Genomic DNA, 20139 nt, shown 5'->3' on the forward strand with positions numbered 1-20139 from the left:
CAAGGCCAAGTACTGATCCTTATGTTTTCTCTGTGTGTTCAGATGGAGTCCTTCAGGAGACCAGCATTCACAGAGCTGCTGGATGAACTGGGGGAGATTGCTGAGACTCTGGAACCGCCCCCTAACCCGCCCCCTAACTCAGAGCTGACTACTGGGTGAGCTGCCTAGGTTGGCCGAAGCCCCACCCACCCATCTATCCTGAGGAGGACTGGAGGATTTGGGATTTGTATATGGGCTCAATCCCAAATGGCACATTATTCCTTATATAGTGTACTATGTTTTACCAGAGCCTTGTGCCAGATCTGGTCAAAAGTAGTGCACTATATAGGGAATAGTGTACCATTTGGGAAGCAACAATAGACAGTTGCACAGGGGCAGGGGCACAACACTTCACCAGGATGACCTCTCTACAGGGGCTGACCTCTGTTTGTGCCTGCCTACACTGCACCTAAACTGCACCTACAGATGTGGCGGGGGGTAGCTCCACAGTTTTCAAGTGAGACCCTGGTGGAATAATGGATGGAATAGACAGTATGTATCTTGAAGAGAGGGTTTCTTTGGAAGGTTTCTTTGGAAGCTTTATTTGACCAGTTCACACACTTTTTGTACAAGTGATAGAAATTGGGCATAATTTTGCTTAACGGCATGTCTTTCCTTAACTTACATTTTCTTAATCTTAATCTCATAAACTGCTTTTTTGTTTAAATTTGTTGATGTTGTTGTTAATGTTTATGACAGTGTTTCGTGATGTAACTGATGATGATGAGGATAAACATGATGATGAGGAGGATGGTGATGGAGGATGATGGTGATGGTGATGGAGGATGATGGTGATGGAGGATGATGGTGATGGAGGATGATGGTGATAGTGTTGGAGGAAGATGGTGATAGTGATGGAGGATGATGGTGATGGAGGAGGATGGTGATGGAAGAGGATGGTGATGGAGGATGATGGTGATAGTGATGGAGTATGGTAATGGAGGATGATGGTGATGGAGGAGGATGGTGATGGAGGAGGATGGTGATGGAAGATGATGGTGATAGTGATGGAGTATGGTAATGGAGGATGATGGTGATGGAGGATGATGGTGATGGAGGATGATGGTGATAGTGTTGGAGGAAGATGGTGATAGTGATGGAGGATGATGGTGATGGAGGAGGATGTGATGGAAGAGGATGGTGATGGAGGATGATGGTGATAGTGATGGAGTATGGTAATGGAGGATGATGGTGATGGAGGAGGGTGGTGATGGAGGAGGGTGGTGATGGAGGAGGGTGGTGATGGAGGAGGATGGTGATGGAGGAGGATGGTGATAGGGGATGATAGTGATGGAGGATGATGGTGATGGAGGAGTATTGTGATAGTGATGGAGGAGTATTGTGATAGTGATGGAGGATTATGGTGATAGTGATGGAGGATGATGGTGAAGGAGGACGATGGTGATGGAAGAGGATAGTGAATGAGGAGGATTGTGATAGTGATGGAAGAGGATGGTGATGGAGGAGGATTGTGATAGTGATGGAAGAGGATGGTAATGGAGGACGATGGTGATAGTGATGGAGGACGATGGCGATGGAGGATGATGATGATAGTGATGGAGGACGATGGTGATGGAGGAGGATGGTGATGGAGGATGATGGTGATAGTGATGGAGTATGGTAATGGAGGATGATGGTGATGGAGGATGATGGTGATGGAGGATGATGGTGATAGTGTTGGAGGAAGATGGTGATAGTGATGGAGGATGATGGTGATGGAGGAGGATGTGATGGAAGAGGATGGTGATGGAGGATGATGGTGATAGTGATGGAGTATGGTAATGGAGGATGATGGTGATGGAGGAGGATGGTGATGGAGGAGGATGGTGATGGAGGAGGATGGTGATAGGGGATGATAGTGATGGAGGATGATGGTGATGGAGGAGTATTGTGATAGTGATGGAGGAGTATTGTGATAGTGATGGAGGATTATGGTGATAGTGATGGAGGATGATGGTGAAGGAGGACGATGGTGATGGAAGAGGATAGTGATGGAGGAGGATTGTGATAGTGATGGAAGAGGATGGTGATGGAGGAGGATTGTGATAGTGATGGAAGAGGATGGTAATGGAGGACGATGGTGATAGTGATGGAGGACGATGGTGATGGAGGATGATGATGATAGTGATGGAGGACGATGGTGATGGAAGAGGATAGTGATGGAGGAGGATTGTGATAGTGATGGAGGAGGGTGGGGATGGAGGATTGTGATAGTGATGGAGGACGATGGTGATAGAAGACGATGGTGATGGAGGAGGATGGTGATGGAGGAGGATGGTGATGGAGGATGATGGTGATGGAGGATGATGGTGATGTAGGAGGATGGTGATGGAGGATGATTGTGATAGTGATGGAGGACGATGGTGATGAAAAAGGATGGTGATGGAGGAGGATGGTGATGGAGGAGGATGGTGATGGAGGATGATGGTGATGGAGGAGGATGGTGATAGTGATGGAGGATGATAGTGATAGAGGATGATGGTGGAGGAGTAGGATGGTGATAGTGATTGAAGAGGATGGTGATTGAAGAGGATGGTGATTGAAGAGGATGGTGATGGAGGAGGATGGTGATTGATGGTGATGGAGGAGGATGGTGATAGTGAATGAGGAGGATGGTGGTAGTGAATGAGGAGGATGGTGATGGAGGAGGATGATGGTAATGGAGGGTGATGGTAATGATCATGATGATGATGATGGTAGGGGGAGGATGGTGATGGAAGAGGATGATGATGGTGATCATGATGATGATGGTATTGATTTCTCATGATGGTGATGATGATGATGATGATGGTATTGGTTTCTCATGATGGTGATGATGATAGTGAAAATGATGATGATGGTGAAGATGATGGTATTGGTTTCTCATGATGATGATGATAGTGATGATGATGATGATGATGGTGAAGATGATGGTATTGATTTCTCATGATGGTGATGATGTTGAGGATGATGATGATTGACACTCATCTGTTGATTTATTTCCTTCAACCTTTGTTTTCTATTGTCTTTCTATTTCTATTCTATTGTTTTTTTCAACTCTGCCTAAATCATCAGATGCTAGAGTGACATCATGCTCATGTCACCTCTTTTCAAACATGAAATTGCTTCAGTTCAGTTAGCTGAGCTGTGAATAGGGCTGTTGCTTTACAAGGAACTCAACAAAGACATCACCATCAATTCAGCTAGCTAGCGCAATACAGACGGCAGGCAGGCTAATACCAGTGGGTGCACAGTGGATAGGTATACCCAGTGGGCAAAACTGGTTGAAAATACGTAATTTCAACCAGTTTTGCCCACTGGGTTACGTCATTAGCTAGTTAGTAAAGTTCAGCTGTTCTCTGTCTACCTGGTTGAGAGATCTTATCTCAGTGGATCTGTATTTTCTTGTTGTTAGATAAAGTACAGTACAGTATGTCATATTTTTTACTTAGCTTATTTTCCCATCAGTCTTAAATAATATATATTTTTTTGTTGTTATTTTTATTTATTGTTTTTGCAATCTACATATGCACAATTAATATTCGGGCATCTACGGTACTGGGTACTTGTTACATTTGATTTAATACCCAATCTGATATTACTGGTCATTCATGACATGTTGTGTTGAACCTGTGGCTGTAAATATTCCACCTATCTGAGAACTTTCCATGCTGTTGCCAGGTAACCAGTATTTGCCAGTAAGTATGTGTCATCATCTTAATCTGATGTTTACAGTGTCACTTGAAGAGTAGAAAGAAATAGGCTGCTGCTGTAGGAACATTTTATTTGATTTATTTAAGCTTTTGTTTCGAGAAGCATATCAAATAATGATGTAAAATATTCTAAACTGAAGCTTACAGACATATATGTAAGTAAGTCTTGGACAACTAGCTAGGCTTGGGCGTTCAAAGTATTTCTGTTCTAATAAATAAAATAATAATGTTCCTCCTGCCATATCACTTTTTAGAATTTCAAAATCTTTGTGATACTATATGAAGGCAATTCTTGCATTATTTCAACTTTGTCTGCTACATTTGGCATTACTCTGTAAAGCTAAGTACATTTGTAAGAAATAGAAATTGGTATTTAAAGATAAAAAAGTTATATTTGAAACATGTACATGTATTTTACAGATTAGTTGCTTCTTTCAATAAACTGTTTCTCTGGTTCAGGGTAAGACTGGTGTGTGTGTGCCATTGATCGAATCTTAAATCATCAGTGGCTGTCTAGTTTCAGGATCGTAACTATAACGACATAGTGGTGGTGAGAAGTGGCTTTCTTTAATGTCTGGTTACCCGGGCAATTCCCCACCTCCTCAGGTGTTCTTGACCATGCTAATCAGATTTCAGACTGGCCCTATGCTCTTTGAAGCTTGGTCATTGGCATAGTTAATTTACAAAGTGATTATGATTATCATGTAATGCAGGGTTGAATCAGCTGTGTAGTACTAGGGCAAAAACCAAAACGTGCAAACAGGCAGAGGCCCAGGACTGAGTTTGGGAAAGTCTGATGTAGTGCACTGTAGTGAAAATTTCCTGTATTTACCAAATCATGAGACCAAACCACCACACAAGTCAGAGTTATCATAAAGTCCATCTTTAATTATTATGAGCTCCATCACAACCCTGTGACTCTCAGATCAATTCAGTGTCTATCAATGAATTCTCTGAGAGTCCTTACACATTGCAACTGAGATCCTTTATAGAAAAGACACACATAGCCAGACAGCATTGGCTATAAATTATCGTTCAGCTTTGTCTCCTAAACTATGTTCTTATCTCGCTCTTGGTACCACTCAGGACCAGCACCATTACCTCACCCAATAGCATATATCAAATACACCCTCTCCTGGACAAGATCACAGAGAGACAGTGACTGGCACACAGACATTGTGGAGCCAAGAGATAATTGGTTCCCCCTCAATCATCCCTTCACATGGTTTAAAAGATATGTTTACATATGAAGACAAGCTTGACCTCTCCCCTCTCTGCGGCCCAAGTAACTGAACCCAGGACAGGAATGGATAACTGCAAAAGGCCACCACTATAGTACAACAATATACATTCTAAATGAGAAGTAACTCACAAGCATATAATGAATATAAAGCATCTTATCTATGTTACCCAACTATTCTGATTAATCCCCAACAGCACGTAACATATTTTTCTGAAAGATCAGGCTCATGTTCAATGGAAATGAAATTCTAAATGTTTTGAAACTGGAATTAGCTAGCGTTCTTATGGTAGTTAATTTTGTACCTCTCCAGTTTACTGATCATGATCCATGTATAGTATCTGGTATAGTTGTTCACTTCCTGTTGTGTGAACAAACACAAACTGCATTCCAAATAGCACCCTATTTCCTTTATAGAGCACTACTTGTAACCAGAACCCTATGGGTCATGGTCAAAAGTAGAGCAATCTAAATGGAACAGGGTGCCATGTGTGAACAAATACAAACTCAACCAAGGCTCCTTCTCTCTCCAGGTGAGCTGATTAAAAGGTTAGATGTCATGTTGGTGTCACCATAGTGAATAGGCAGCTGTGTTGTCAGAGCTGCCCATCATTCAGATGGATGTCCTGTTCTTCACTCTCTCTCGAACACATGCACATGTGTACATGCACACAGTGGTGTAAAGTACTTTGAAGTATGACTTAAGTCATTTTTTGGGGTGTCTCTGTACTTTACTTTACTTTACTAAACTCAGCAAAAAAAGATATCTGTCCAGAAGGACATAATTGTCAACAGTGTCGAATGCAGCACTTAAATCCAAACGTACAAGGACAGAGAGCTATAAGGCTGTCTCACAACATCTATCTAAAATGAACCCTATAAATAGCACTGTTGGGAGATTTAGCAAGCCATAGTCTAGCAATCAACAATATAATATCTATCCAGATGTGATGTAAACTCAGCAAAAAAAGAAACGTCCCTTTTTCAGGACCCAGTCTTTCAAAGATAATTAGTAAAAATCCAAATAACTTCACAGATCTTCATTGCAAGGGTTTCCCATGCTTGTTCAATGAACCATAAACAATTAATGAACATGCACCTGTGGAACGGTCGTTAAGACACTAACAGCCTACAGGCGGTATGCAATTAAGATCACAGTTATAAAAACTTAGGACACTAAAGAGGCCTTTCTACTAACTCTGAAAAACACCAAAAGAAAGATGCCCATGGTCCCTGCTCATCTTCATGAACGTTCCTTACTTATGCTGCAAGGATGCATGAGGACTGCAGATGTGGCCAGGGCACTAAATTGCAATGTCCGTACTGTGAGACGCCTAAGACAGCACTACAGGGAGACAGGACGGACAGCTGATCGTCCTCGCAGTGTCAGACCACTTGTAATAACACTTGCACAGGATCGGTACATCCAAAACATCACACCTGCAGGACAGGTACAGGATGGCAACATCAACTGCCTGAGTTGCCACCAGCCATACTGCTCATCATGTGCGTGATTTCCTGCAAGACAGGAATGTCAGTGTTCTGCTATGGCCAGCGAAGAGCCCGGATCTCAATCCCATTGAGCACGTCTGGGACCTGTTGGATCGGAGGGTGAGGGCTAAATAACAAATAATAAATAATGAATAATAAATAAAAGAATGTACTTCTTACTCCATACATTTCCCTGATACCCAAAAGTACTTGTTACATTTTGAAAGCTTAGCAGGACAGGAAAAGTGTTCCACTCACGAACAAAACATCTCTAGTCTGCCTATGGGAGGACTAAATTATGTATTGTGTTGGGGTTTGCCCCTGGCTTTCCATAAATAAATAAAAAACAAGAAAATGATGTCGTCTGGTTTGCTAAATATAAGAAATGTAAAATTATTTATACTTTTAGTTTTACTTTTGATTCTAAAATATATTTGAGCAATTTCATTTACTTTTGATACTTAAGAATATTTTAGAAATTACATTTACTTTTGATACTTAAGTATATTTAAAACCAAGTACTTTTAGATGTATAGTCAAGTAGTATTTTACTGGGGGACTCACTTTTACTTATGTTATTGTATCTTTACTTTTACTCAAGTATGAAAATTGAGTACTTTCTCCATCACTCTGTGCACATGCACACACGCGCACACACACACACAAACAAGTACCTGTACCCTTCCCTGCCTGTCCCCAATGAACACAACCCACATAAAGAGATAATAAAAGATGTAGCTGGTCCATTTAGTGTTTAACCAACAGCTCTCTCGCGCTATACTTGCCACCGTGTCTCTCTCAATATTACAATAATGAATAGATCTATATTGATGAATTATGTAGAAGGCCTGTTCTATTTCTTGCTGGTGATCTTGTCTGATGAAGCTTTGTTACCTCCCAAGGCTCTGGTCCCTGAGATGAAGGCTTGTATCCCTCTCCTCTCATGTGAGCTGTTGTGTATTATGCATCTACAGTATGGGATGCAAAGAACACATTCGAACAGGAACCAGAATCCACTGGGAATGCTGGGTTTCTCTCTCACAGTTTAGTTGGATGGTGACATGCATGGTTAGTTAGGATGATCTGTACTCAAATCACTTTATATTCCATTTAGGTTGTTATATTATACATGACTTTGTACTTTTTTTGCAGGAATGTGAATGTTGAGGTTTAGTTGTTAGTAGCTTACCCTGAAATTAAAGCGTCACAACAATGCATGCAAGTACTCAATGCATGCAAGTACTCAATGCATGCATTGACTCAAGCTGCCCACAATGTGGCAGTATTTTGTAAAACCAATTTTAAAAGACTACGGTATGTAGGACTGTTTCTGCTTGCTTTTCTCCTGGGATTAAGTGTTTTACTTGGGTGCTACTGTCCTGTCTGAGTCAAATCCTCATGACATTGTTTGGCTAAAGATGCCTGTTGTCCCCCCTTTTAGCTTCTACCCAAGGGTGTGTCCTCAGCCCTCTGCTGTAATCCATATTCACCCACAGCTATATGGCTTTGCATGACGCCAACTCCATCATCAAGTTTGCTGACGACCCCATGGTTGTAAGTCTGATAACCAACAACGACCAGTCAGCCTATAGGGAGGAGATAAGTGAACTGGCATTGTGGTGCCAGAACAACAACCTTAAAATCAGCAAAAACAAACAGAGGAGAGAACATGCCCCTATCCACATTGTGGAGGTTGTTATTATAGTCCAGTGGTGGCTCCTCCGAGAAGGAAGGGGAGGACCATCCTCTTCAGTGAATTTGATAAAAATAAAAATAGTGAAACATTAAAAAAGTTATCATTTTAAGATAAAGCTAAATTAAATATATTCACGGCACCAAATAATTGATTTAAACACACTGTTTTGCAGTGAAGGTCTACAGTAGCCTCAGTAGCACTCTGTAGGGTAGCACTATGGTGTAGCCAGAGGACAGCTATCTTCGGTCCTCCTCAGGTTACATTTACTTCAAAACAAAATCTCTTGGTTCTCACCTCCTTCCATAGACTTACACAGTAATTATGACAATTTCCGGAGGACGTCCTCCAACCTATCAGAGGTCCTGCAGCAAGAAGTGACATGTTGTCCACCCAATCAAAGGATCAGAAATTGAATCTAGTACTGAAAGCATGAGCTACAGCTAGCTAGCATTTTAGTGCACTTTTGAACAAATGAATTTCTTCCGAAATGAAGGAGAAGCGAGAGAGAGAGCGAGAGAGAGAGAAGAGAGTTAGGTAGGGCAGGATGGTGGAGGGCCTCTACTATCGGTCCACTGCTCACTGACCCTATTTTCTAGCTAACTATATTTGGATGTATTGTTTAAATTCACATTCACTTAGCTCGCGAATCCAGCTAGCTAGTTTAGCCTGCTCAAACACCCGGCTCAAACAGAGAGGGATGCTATGTTAGCTAGATGGCTAAGGCTATCCAACACTAGAACTCTTCAAAGTCAAGGTAAGCTTTTGGATGTATTAATTTATTGCCACCGGGGCAGGCCGGTGTAACTGATAAACTGCTTTCTTACTGTACAGTGCACTGCATGATTGTAGTGGGTTACTAATGCGTTAGGTATAGTAGCTAGTTCTAAGTATTTGACACTTCTCTGTTTACTGTTCCCAAGAAAGCAGGTAACTTAAATCAACTACCGCCCCTAGCACTCACCAGTCTGAAGTGCTTGAGAGTTCCCACATACCTGACACCCTAGACCCAATTGCTTCTGTTCCCCTATAACTGCACAGCCCTAAACTGGACAAGAGGAATCTGTTCATCGACTACAGCTCGGCATTCAATACCATAGTACTTCCCGAGACCCTGGGTCTCGATGCAACTGGGTACTGGACTACATTCAAATCACCCTATCCCCAGCCGCGCCTCAGAGCATGCGCACCAGCTGGCCGGTGTGTTTACGGACATATTCAATCAACCCTATAAAAAAGACACAAGTTTAATTGTGTCTACATAGTGCAACTGGGTACATTGACGGGCCGCCCACAGGTGTGAATCACACTGCTGCTCTCATTTAACTATTTGCACCTTACGGATTGTGGTTGTTGTGGATGGCTGTTCACAAATCTAAATGTGTATTTGAACCCAATAATGGTTGAATTAAAAAAGTTTAAGCTGCCTAGCAATCATTGTTTTTGAAACCAGTGGCCAGGCAGTAAAAAATGCTCTCTTGCAACAGCTGCACAGTGTGGATCCCAGCCTATGGAATAACAGCTGCACAGTGCAGATCCCAGCCTATGGAATAACAGCTGCACAGTGCAGATCCCAGCCTATGGAACAACAGCTGCACAGTGCAGATCCCAGCCTATGGAATAACAGCTGCACAGTGCAGATCCCAGCCTATGGAATAACAGCTGCACAGTGCAGATCCCAGCCTATGGAACAACAGCTGCACAGTGCAGATCCCAGCCTATGGAACAACAGCTGCACAGTGCAGATCCCAGCCTATGGAACAACAGCTGCACAGTGCAGATCCCAGCCTATGGAACAACAGCTGCACATTGCAGATCCCAGCCTATGGAACAACAGCTGCACAGTGCAGATCCCAGCCTATGGAATAACAGCTGCACAGTGCAGATCCCAGCCTATGGAATAAAATGGTGGATTTTATTGCTTAATCTAATTCCTGCTGATAAAAATAAATAATGCAATACCAGTCAAAAGTTTGGACACACCTACTCATTCCAGGGTTTTTCTTGGAAATGCAGTCCAGGTGACTATCTCATGAAGCTGGTTGAGAAAATGCCAAGAGCGTGCAAAGCTGTCATCAAGGCAAAGGGTGGCTACTTTGAAGAATCTTAAATATAAATATAGATTTGGATTTGTTTAACACTTTCTTGGTTACTACATGATCCCATGTGTTATTTCATAGTTTGATGTCTTCACTATTATTATACAATGTAGAAAATAGAAAAAATAAAGAAAAACCCTTGATGAGTAGGTGTGTCCAAACTTTGGACTGGTATTGTATATATATATCCAATAGTGTGCAAGGCAGTATTGAATGTGTCACTGTCTGTCACCTTGATTACTCAAAATTCTCTCAACCAGTGCACCTATGTTGTAAACTTAGGCTAGGTTGTAGCAACCTCATGATGGGTACAGGGAAAATGTATGTATCATGTAGCAAATCTTTCAATACTGAGGCATGATTTATTTCTTAGCTTCTTAGTCAGATTTTCTATATGCGTAACGAAGGACGACTTGTCATCAATCCAGGCACCCGGGTACTTATATTAAGTAAACTCCATTTGTGGCACAAATATATAGGTCCTCAGGGTCAACATTTCGTGACCTGGAGAACAGCATGAGCTTGGTTTTACTTATATATAACACTTAAGATCTGTAAGTGATTTTTGAATTGAATCAAAGCCATGCTGAAGTTCACGAATGGCCTGCTGCACCAAGGTGGCACAGGACCACAAAACTGTGTCATCTGCATGGAGATGAATGTTAGAGATGAAGTATTAACAGTCATTAATATACAAGGTGGACAATAGTGGATCTAAAATCGAACCATGAGGAACACCTTTTTGAAGAAATTCAGATTTAACCCCATCTGTCAATGGAAGGTTAGTGGAATCTGTGTGGGTAGCTGGACAGGTAGGATGACTGACAGTGAAGGTGAACAGGTGGTCACGTGTCAGGTGACAGAGGAATGTATGAGACTGAGGCAGGAATTCCTTTAACCATAAAGTGGTATATTTACTGAGTAGTGTGGATTCATGGACGCACAGAACTTCTGGATCAGATGAAGTTAAAGAGATCAGATGAAGAGACAGCAGCGAGATCAGGCGATGGCAATTTCCTCCTTTTATGGAGTTGAGATCTGTCTGACATTTCCACCTGACCTAATTAAAGCGCCCCTGGCCCAGCTGAGTAAATGGCAATGAATTAAAGGATTATTCCACCAACTCCATGGGCCTTTTCTACAGTCAAGATGGCCTGAGTTCTGTCGCTAAAATAATTCTGAAAACAGGCTGTATATCTGAAGCCTATTTTTGATAACTTCTTCAGCAAAACAGAATGATCAGCAGTGTTGAATGCCTTTGACAAGTCAATAAACATGTTTCAAGCAGACCAACATAGTCCCTGTGCCCAAGAACGCCATGTTAACCTGCCTAAATGTTTATTAAATTGTAGCACTCACATCTATAGCCATGAAGTGCTTTGAAAGGCTGGTCATGGCTCACATCAACACCATCATCCCAGAAACCCTAGACCCACTCTAATTCGCATACTGCACCAACAGATGATGCCATCTCTATTGCAGTCCACACTTCCCTTTCCCACCTGGAAAATGAACAGGAATACTGTTCATTGACTGCATCTCAGTTTTCAAAATGTTCTTAACTCGTATATACTGTCCCATCCGTACAGCCAGCTGGGTTCTCAGTACATCGTAAAAATAGGAATAATGAACGGAGGAGGTGTATGTCCATTAGTTCACACGGCCTGGAATACTTCACAATTAAATGCCAACCGCATTACTTCCTGAGAGAATCGGCCCTCAAGGAACTACACTGGACTTTGTGCAAACTGCAAACCGCATATCCTGAGGCCACAAATCAGAGGAAAACGATACAGAAGATCTATCAACACATTGCCTGTAGTACTCGCGCTTCAAAAACTCTCAACCATTGTTACTCTCCCTTCCGGCATGACTACAAGGCCCTCCCGCCGCAACTTCCATCAGCAAATCAGATCATGACACCAATCTGTTCCTCCCTTCCTATAGTCTCCCTTCCTATAGGCAGGAAGTGTCCATGCTAAGGTCTATTCAACGCTGTTCTGACCAGTCGGAATCCACGCTTCAAGATTGTTTTGATCATGCGGACATTGGATATGTCCTGAGTTGCCTCTGAGAATAACATTGATGTATACGCTGACACGGGGACTGATTTCATCAGGAAGTGTACAAGGGATGTTGTTCCCAATGTGATGATTAAAACCTATCCAAACCAAAAACTGTGGATAGATGGCAGCATTCGATGCAAAACTGAAAGTGCACACCACTGCATTTAACCATGATAAGGTGACTGGGAATATGGTTGAATACAAACAGTCCAGTTATGCCCTCCGTAAGGCAATCAAACAAGCAAAACGTCAGTACAGAGTCAAAATGGAGTAGCAATTCAATGCCTCAGACACGAAGTGGTAGGGACTCCAGACAATCATGGATTACAAATGGAAAACCAGCCATATCGTGGACACCAACGTCTTGCTCCCGAACAAGCTAAACACCTTCTTTCGCCCGCTTTGAAGATAACACAGTGCGCCACCGACGCGAGCCTCTCCTGAGGACTGTGAGCTCTCATTCTACGTGGCCGACGTGAGTAAGACATTTAAGTGTGTTAACCCTCGCAAGACTGCCAACCCAGACGGCATCCCTAGTCGCATGCTCAGAGCATGTGCAGACCAGCTGGCTGGAGTGTTTACGGAGGTATTCAATCTCTCTCTATCCCAGTCTGCTGTCACAACATGCTCCAAGAGGTACACCATTGTTCCTGTATCCAAGAAAGCGAAGGTAACTGAACTAAATTACTATTGCACCATAGCACTCAATTCTGTCATCATGAAGTGCTTTGAGAGTCTAGTTAAGGATCATATGACCTCCACCTTACCCGACAACCTAGACCCACTGCAATTAGCATACCACCCCGATAGATTGACGGATGATGCAATCTCCATCACACTGCCCCATTCCATCTGGACAAAAGGAATACCTATGTAAGAATGCTGTTCATTGACTACAGCTCAGCATTCAATACTATAGTACCCTCCAAGCTCATCATCAAGCTGGAGGACCTGGGTCTTAACCCGCCCTGTGCAACTGGGTCCTGGACTTTCTTACGGGCCACCCTCAGGTGGTGAAGGTACCTACAGTACCTACAGGTTTAATGTTATGTGTAGAATGAGGGTGATTTCATCCCTGGCTAGATCCACCCAGCCCAGCTAGCCTAACCTTCACTACCTTGTTCTTCCTACCCCCCTGTGCCAGATAGATGACATGCACTCCCAGATTTCAGTATGGAGCTGAGCTGTTCCACATGTCAGCTAGCGCATGAAACCAGTGATCGATGAGCCTTGTCAAACCCCAGACATTGAAATGTCCTGTAAGGAAACGGCTTTGCCCCAAATGGCACCCTATTACCTATAAAGTGTTCTACTTTTGACCAGAGCCCGATGTAGTGCACTGCACTCTTAAAAACTAAAACTAGTTTTATGGCTGTCCCCATAGGAGAACCCTATAAATACCCCTTTTTGGTTCCAGGTAAAAACCCTTTTGGGTTTCATGTAGGACTCTTCCACAGAGTTTTGCATGGAACCCAAAAGGGTTCTATCTGAAACCAAAAAGGGGGTGTCATGACTGTCCTGATCAGGTCAGGTTACAGGAGACCGCAACGCTACAGATTATCTCTCAACCTCAATAGAGGAGGAGAGATCTAGGGGTCTGAAGATGTGGGTTTTTTATGTCCCCTCGCACCCCTGGTAAATCTTAGGCCACACAACATTCCTGTGTCCCCTCAATATGGAGAACCAACCTCAGAACATTAAACATGCAATAAAGGGACTTTGGAACAATGGTTTGCGTCAGCCACAATGGTGGTCATGACGATAGATGGAATTTGAAAATGTATGTCATTTATGTTTTGTTATTAAAGGTTAATAGATGACGTTATTACGAAAACATTGTAACGTGAAGAGTTTTCCTAGTATATGTTTGATGTTTATACATTGTACGTTGTGTGGAAAATGTCCAAATCAAAGGGAATGTTTTGGTAAAGATGAAATGTGAAGTTAGTTGTCTAAAATTGGATTTGAGTAAAACCTAGACCTTGCTCTTAACTTGGTACACCCAGAGAATTGCCCTAAAGGCGGTTACGCCCACTTCAGACCCGAGGGTATAAAACCTGTGCGTGAAGAATTAACCTCTTCAACCTATGGGGGTGCTATGTCATTATTTGATAAAAAAAACGTGCCCGTTTTAAGCGCAATATTTTGTCACAAAAAATGCTGACTATAGCATATAATTGGCAGCTTTGGAAAGAAAACACTCTGACGTTTTCAAAACTGCAAAGATATTAACTGTGAGTGCCCCAGAACTCATGCTACAGGCGAAACCAAGATCTAACCTCAAACAGGAAATGAGCTGAATTTTTGAGGCTCTGTTTTACTATCGTCTCCTTATATGGCTGTGAATGTGCCGTGAACGAGCTTATGCTCTCTGCCGTTCGTCCAAGATGTCTGCCGCATTGTGACGTATTTGTAGGCATATCATTGGAAGATTGGCCATAAGAGACTACATTTGCCAGGTGTCCCCCCGGTGTCCTTTGTCTAAATTGCTGCGCAACTCCCAGTGGCACTCATTTCACCATGCGATACAGAGGGAGAAGCAGACTTCCAGGAACGATACATCATTGAAGAGATATGTAGAAAAACACCTTGAGGATTGATTCTAAACAACGTTTGCCATGTTTCAGTCATGTCAGTCAAGTTATGGAGATATTTTGGAAAAAGTTCTGCGTTTTTATAACTACATTTTCGGGATTTTTTGGTAGCCAAACATGACGCAGAAAACGGACCGATTTCTCCTGCACAAATAATTTTTCAGGAAAACTGAACATTTGCTATCTAACTGAGAGTCTCCTCATTGAAAACATCCGAAGTTCTTCAAAGGTAAATGATTTATTGAATGTTTTTGCTGGTTTTTGTGAAAATGTTGCCTGGTGATGCTAACGCTAAATGCTAATGCTAAATGCTAACGCTAAATGCTAAATGCTAGTTCTGCTATGGTAGAGAAGCATATTTTTGAAAATCTGAGATGACAATGTTGTTAACAAAAGGCTAAGCATGAGAGCTAGCATATTGATTTCATTTCATTTGCGATTTTCATGAATAGTTAACGTTGCGTTATGGTAATGGGCTTGAGGCTGTAGTCATGATCCCGGATCCGGGTTGGCTAGACTAAGTGACCCAAGCTGCAGCCGAGGTCTAAAAAGTCAACGAACTCAAAACGCAACACAAGTTTGAAGACAAAGAAATATTTTGCTACCCAAGCTACGGATGGGTAGCTGTGTCTAAGCGGGTGAATTCAAGTCGAACCACCTAGCCTCCACCTCCCATCGAATTGTGGTATCTACACTGTTTCATTCCTACGCTGTGAGCTCTGAGCTACAGAGCTGTCTGTCCTCAGAAGAGCCCTTCCAGAACAAGGGCGAGGGAACAGACTCCTAAGCCAAAAGGACACTGACATCGTGAGGATGACCAGAGAGGTGCTCCGGAGAAGTGCGTCATTGAGCAGCCTGAATGGTCCACGCGGAGGATCCACAGAGACCTTCCCCACGTAATTACATCATTATATTCTGACCCATAAGAGCGGCAGTTTGGGGCAAGGCTAGAATAAGCATAGCTGACAAATTCACCCAAATGTATATTTCTCTCGTGTACTTTCTCTTTTTCTCTCTCTTTTAAATCCCCATAGTGTGTTGGCCCGTTATACTACGTTCTAATCAATAGCCTAGAATGTGTTTTTGTGTATGTGTATCTTTTATCATCATTTTAGCTTTCCAGTAAATAAATACTCAACTAAGATTGGTGTGGTACGAACTCATTGGTGAGACCCGGGTCCGTGCAGATTCCCGGATTATGCGACGTTCAGAACGAGACTGTAGAGGTAACTGATTAAAATAGTGGCTGTTGTAAAATCGATATTCTGATCATCTTTGAGTTAATTTGGGAAATAGAAACTCAATAAAAATGTATTTTCCCATGGTGCCCCAGGTTAATGAGTTAATAATTGCTTGATTCAGTTAATCACGCAATTAGAAACGTTTAATCATTCAATGAGCAACAGTCGTCACATGAACTAATACAACGTCAATCCTTTTGGGCATAGGGTGTGCATAGGGTGTGCATAGGGAATAGTGTGCCATTTGAGACGCCGTCAACATAAAGAGCAGGAATGAGTTGATCTTTATGACGTCAATCTATATTCATGTCTGTTCACAGATATAAATATGACCTCCCAAGTTCAAATAAGAGTAGGGGGGAAATGATGCATAAAAACTGTGGTGTTGGAGAAAGCTTCAGTCATTCTAAATGAATAACTATTGGTGGGTGAGATGGAATGCCTGCGTGCTGAGCTAGAAACTGTGTGGTTGCATCTGTGTGTGTGTGTGTGTGTGTGTGTGTGTGTGTGTGTGTGTGTGTGTGTGTGTGTGTGTGTGTGTGTGTGTGTGTGTGTGTGTGTGTGTGTGTGTGTGTGTGTGTGTGTGTGTGTGTGTGTGTGTGTGTGTGTGTGTTTCCAAAGTAGGTTAAGGGAAGACTGGAGGGGGGTTTGGACTCAAGGTGACCCAACATTTGGAAATAATATGCAGACTCATTTAGTAGAGGATGATGCTTGCAATGCCAGGACAGTGGGTTAGATTCATTGGACCACCAGCTCTGTAGCTCAGTTGGTAGAGCATGGTGCTTGCAATGCCAGGATAGTGGGTTAGATTCCTGGGCCCACTCATATGAAAAATGTATGCTCGCATGACTGTTAATTGCTTTAGATAAAAGCGTCTGCTAAATGCCAGATATTATTCTACATTATTTCCCTCTCATATTTCGCCTAGGGAAAGGGTATTAATTATCAGTCATAAAATCTGATTTCAGGAGGCAGTTAAATATTTTAACTGCTCTGGGTCTAATTAAGGTTAATACCAGCACTGTCTTTCCAAGAAACGGGGGAGAAACGTGTTGAGGAGGTTTACATGTGTTATTGAAGCACTCAGCAAGTCTGTCATTCAATTAATTGAACTTCAGCCCCCACAGCTTATTCATTCTGCCCCATTAGCACCACAACATTCTGTGACTCCTAAAGGGCTAGATGGAGCAGAATACAGAGTAAATAAATGGGTCTGACGGGATGTTTCAGTGCTAATGGATAGCTGGGAGAGAGATATCTATAAAACTACTGGGAGTGAGTCTGTATGCAGGATCTACAGCTGGAGGTCGGTTATGCATCCCAAATGGCACCCTATTGCCTATATACCCTCCTATAGTGCATTACATAGGGCTATGTTCAAAAGTAGTGCACTATATAGAGAATAGGCTTCCACTTGGGATGCGTATAGTGTGGATAGACCGAGGAGGAGGGAGCTCTGTTCTTTGGTATTCCGGTAAGGCTCTCCTCTCCCGGCCGACCCAGTACTTTATGTAGTTGGGGTGGTACATGTCTGTTATTTTCTGTAAGTGAAGTGCCATGGTGACAGAGGATTAAGTGTTCTGCCAATAGCAGGTGTTTGAAGAGAGATGAGTGCTGGCAGAGCCCTGGCAGATTGTGTTGAGCTCAGTGACAGTCGTTTGTTATTTCTAAAAAGTCTAAGCAGTTGACCAAATATTCAATTTGGTCAAGCTTGTCTTCATATGTAAACATATCTTTTTAACCATGTTAAGGGATGATTGAGGGGGAACCAATTATCTCTTGGCTCCACAATGTCTGTGTGCCAGTCACTGTGTCTCTGTGATCTTGTCCAGGAGGGGTGTATTTGATATATGCTAGTTTTTGGTCCTGAGTGGTACCAAGAGCGAGATGAGAACATAGTTTAGGAGACAAAGCTGAATGATAATTTATAGCCAATGCTGTCTGGCTATGTGTGTCTTTGCTATAAAGGATCTCAGTTGCAATGTGTAAGCACTCTCTGAGGATTCATTGATAGACACTGAATTGATCTGAGAGTCACATGGTTGTGATGGAGCTCATATAATTAAAGATGGATTTTATGATAACTCCGACTTGTGTGGTGGTTTGGTCTCATGATTTGGTAAATACAGGAAATTTCCACTACAAGGAGCTCCGTGGTTCTTTAATGGAAAAGTTAATAAAATCACACTTAGTATGACTCCTAAGGCAGCACTTCCTGTAATGTGGAGGAACTGCTTCGGTAATGGAAAAGTCCTCCTTCCAGCCTACATCTAGCAGATGCACTTATCCCATATGCACTCCCTCCATATGTACTTGGACAGTGAAGCTTACAATTTTTTATTTGTCACTTTACCCCAAAATTTTAGATTTGCGATAGAATGTTTCATTTTCAGCTTTTACTGTATTGTATTTTCATATCTGTTTTACCGTTTAGCAATTAAAGCACTATGTACAGTTGAATTCGGAAGTTTACATACACATTATCCAAATTCAATTTAACTCAGTTTTTCCACAATTCCTGACATTTGATCCTAGTAAGAATTCACTGTCTTAGGTCAGTTAGGATCACCACTTTCTTTTAAAAATGTGAAATGTCAGAATAATAGCAGAGAGAATGATTTATTTCAGCTTTTATTTCTTTCATCACATTCCCAGTGGGTCAGAAGTTTACATACACTCAATTAGTATTTGGTAGCAAGCTTCCCACAATAAGTTGGGTGAATTATGGCCCATTCCTCCTGACAGAGCTGGTGTAACTGAGTCAGGTTTGTAGGCCTCCTTGCTCGCACACACTTTTTCAGTTCTGCCCACAAATGTTCTATAGGATTGAGGTCAGGGCTTTGTGATGGCCACTCCAATACCATGACATTGTTGTCCTTGAGCCATTTCGCAAACAACTTTAGAAGTATGCTTGGGGTCATTGTCCACTTAGTAGACCCATTTGCGACCAAGCTTTAACTTTGTGACTGATGTCTTGAGATGTTGCTTCAATATATCCACATAATTTTCCTACCTCATGATGCCATCTATTTTGTGAAGTGCACCAGTCCCTCCTGCAGCAAAGCACACCCACAACATGATGCTGCCACCCCCTTGCTTCACGGTTGGGATGGTGTTCTTTAGGCTTGCATCCCCCTTTCTCCTACAAACATAACGATGATCATTATGGCCAAACAGTTCTATTTTTGTTTCATCAGACCAGAGAACATTTCTCCAAAAGGTACGACCTTTGTCCCCATGTGCAGTTGTAAACCGTAGTCTGCCTTTTTTTATGGCGGTTTTGGAGCAGTGACTTCTTCGTTGCTGAGCGGCTTTTCAAGTTATGTCGATATAGGACTTGTTTTACTGTGGATATGGATATTTTTGTACCTGTTTCCTCCAGCATCTTCACAAGGTTCTTTGCCGTTGTTCTGTGATTGATTTACAATTTTCACAACAAAGTACGTGTCACGACTCCCACTGAAGGTGGCTCCCCTACCTGTTCTGGCGGTGCTCGTCGGTCGTCGTCGCTGGTCTACTAGCTGCCACCGACCCCTTTTTCCTTTTCTGTTCATTTGGTCTTATTGGTTGCACCTGTTCCTTATTTTGTTTCTTGATTTATGTCTATTTAAGCCTGTTAGGCCCACCGCATCTGGTCAGCAATGGACCAGATGACGGAGAGGATGGACCGATGGGAGAGGAGTGGCCTCCCTAACTCACCCCCAGCTCCTCTTCCGCCAGCACCACCTACCCCTCCTCCGGTGTCCGGATCCGATGCTCTGCGTCTGGCGCTCCCCAGGGAGTACGATGGAACGGCGGCTGGGTGCCAGGGGTTCTTACTACAGATGGAGCGGTACCTGGCTCCCGTTCGTCCGACTCCCTCGGGGGAGGAGAGCGTCAGCGGGCCAACGCAGTGGGCCAACGCAGTGTGGAATGGCCCAGACTCGGCGAGGGTTCACTGCCCCGAGTTCTCCCGCCGGTTCTGGACCATGTTCGACCACCCAC

At 42.8% G+C, this 20139-nt stretch overlaps 1 protein-coding gene across 1 annotated transcript in view; it reads left to right on the forward strand.

Moving 5' to 3' along the window:
• Positions 1-4195, forward strand: part of LOC115140694 (dual specificity testis-specific protein kinase 1-like) — a 56625-nt gene extending 52430 nt beyond the window's left edge. The window contains exon 10 of the mRNA XM_065026768.1: positions 43-4195. Within this exon, the coding sequence (XP_064882840.1) occupies positions 43-159 (117 nt within the window). The 3' untranslated portion in view covers positions 160-4195. The remainder of the gene's footprint in view (positions 1-42) is intronic.
• Positions 4196-20139: the final 15944 nt, after the last annotated feature.

Source organism: Oncorhynchus nerka, linkage group LG13 (assembly GCF_034236695.1).
Source record: "Oncorhynchus nerka isolate Pitt River linkage group LG13, Oner_Uvic_2.0, whole genome shotgun sequence".
Taxonomy (NCBI): Eukaryota; Metazoa; Chordata; class Actinopteri; order Salmoniformes; family Salmonidae; genus Oncorhynchus; species Oncorhynchus nerka.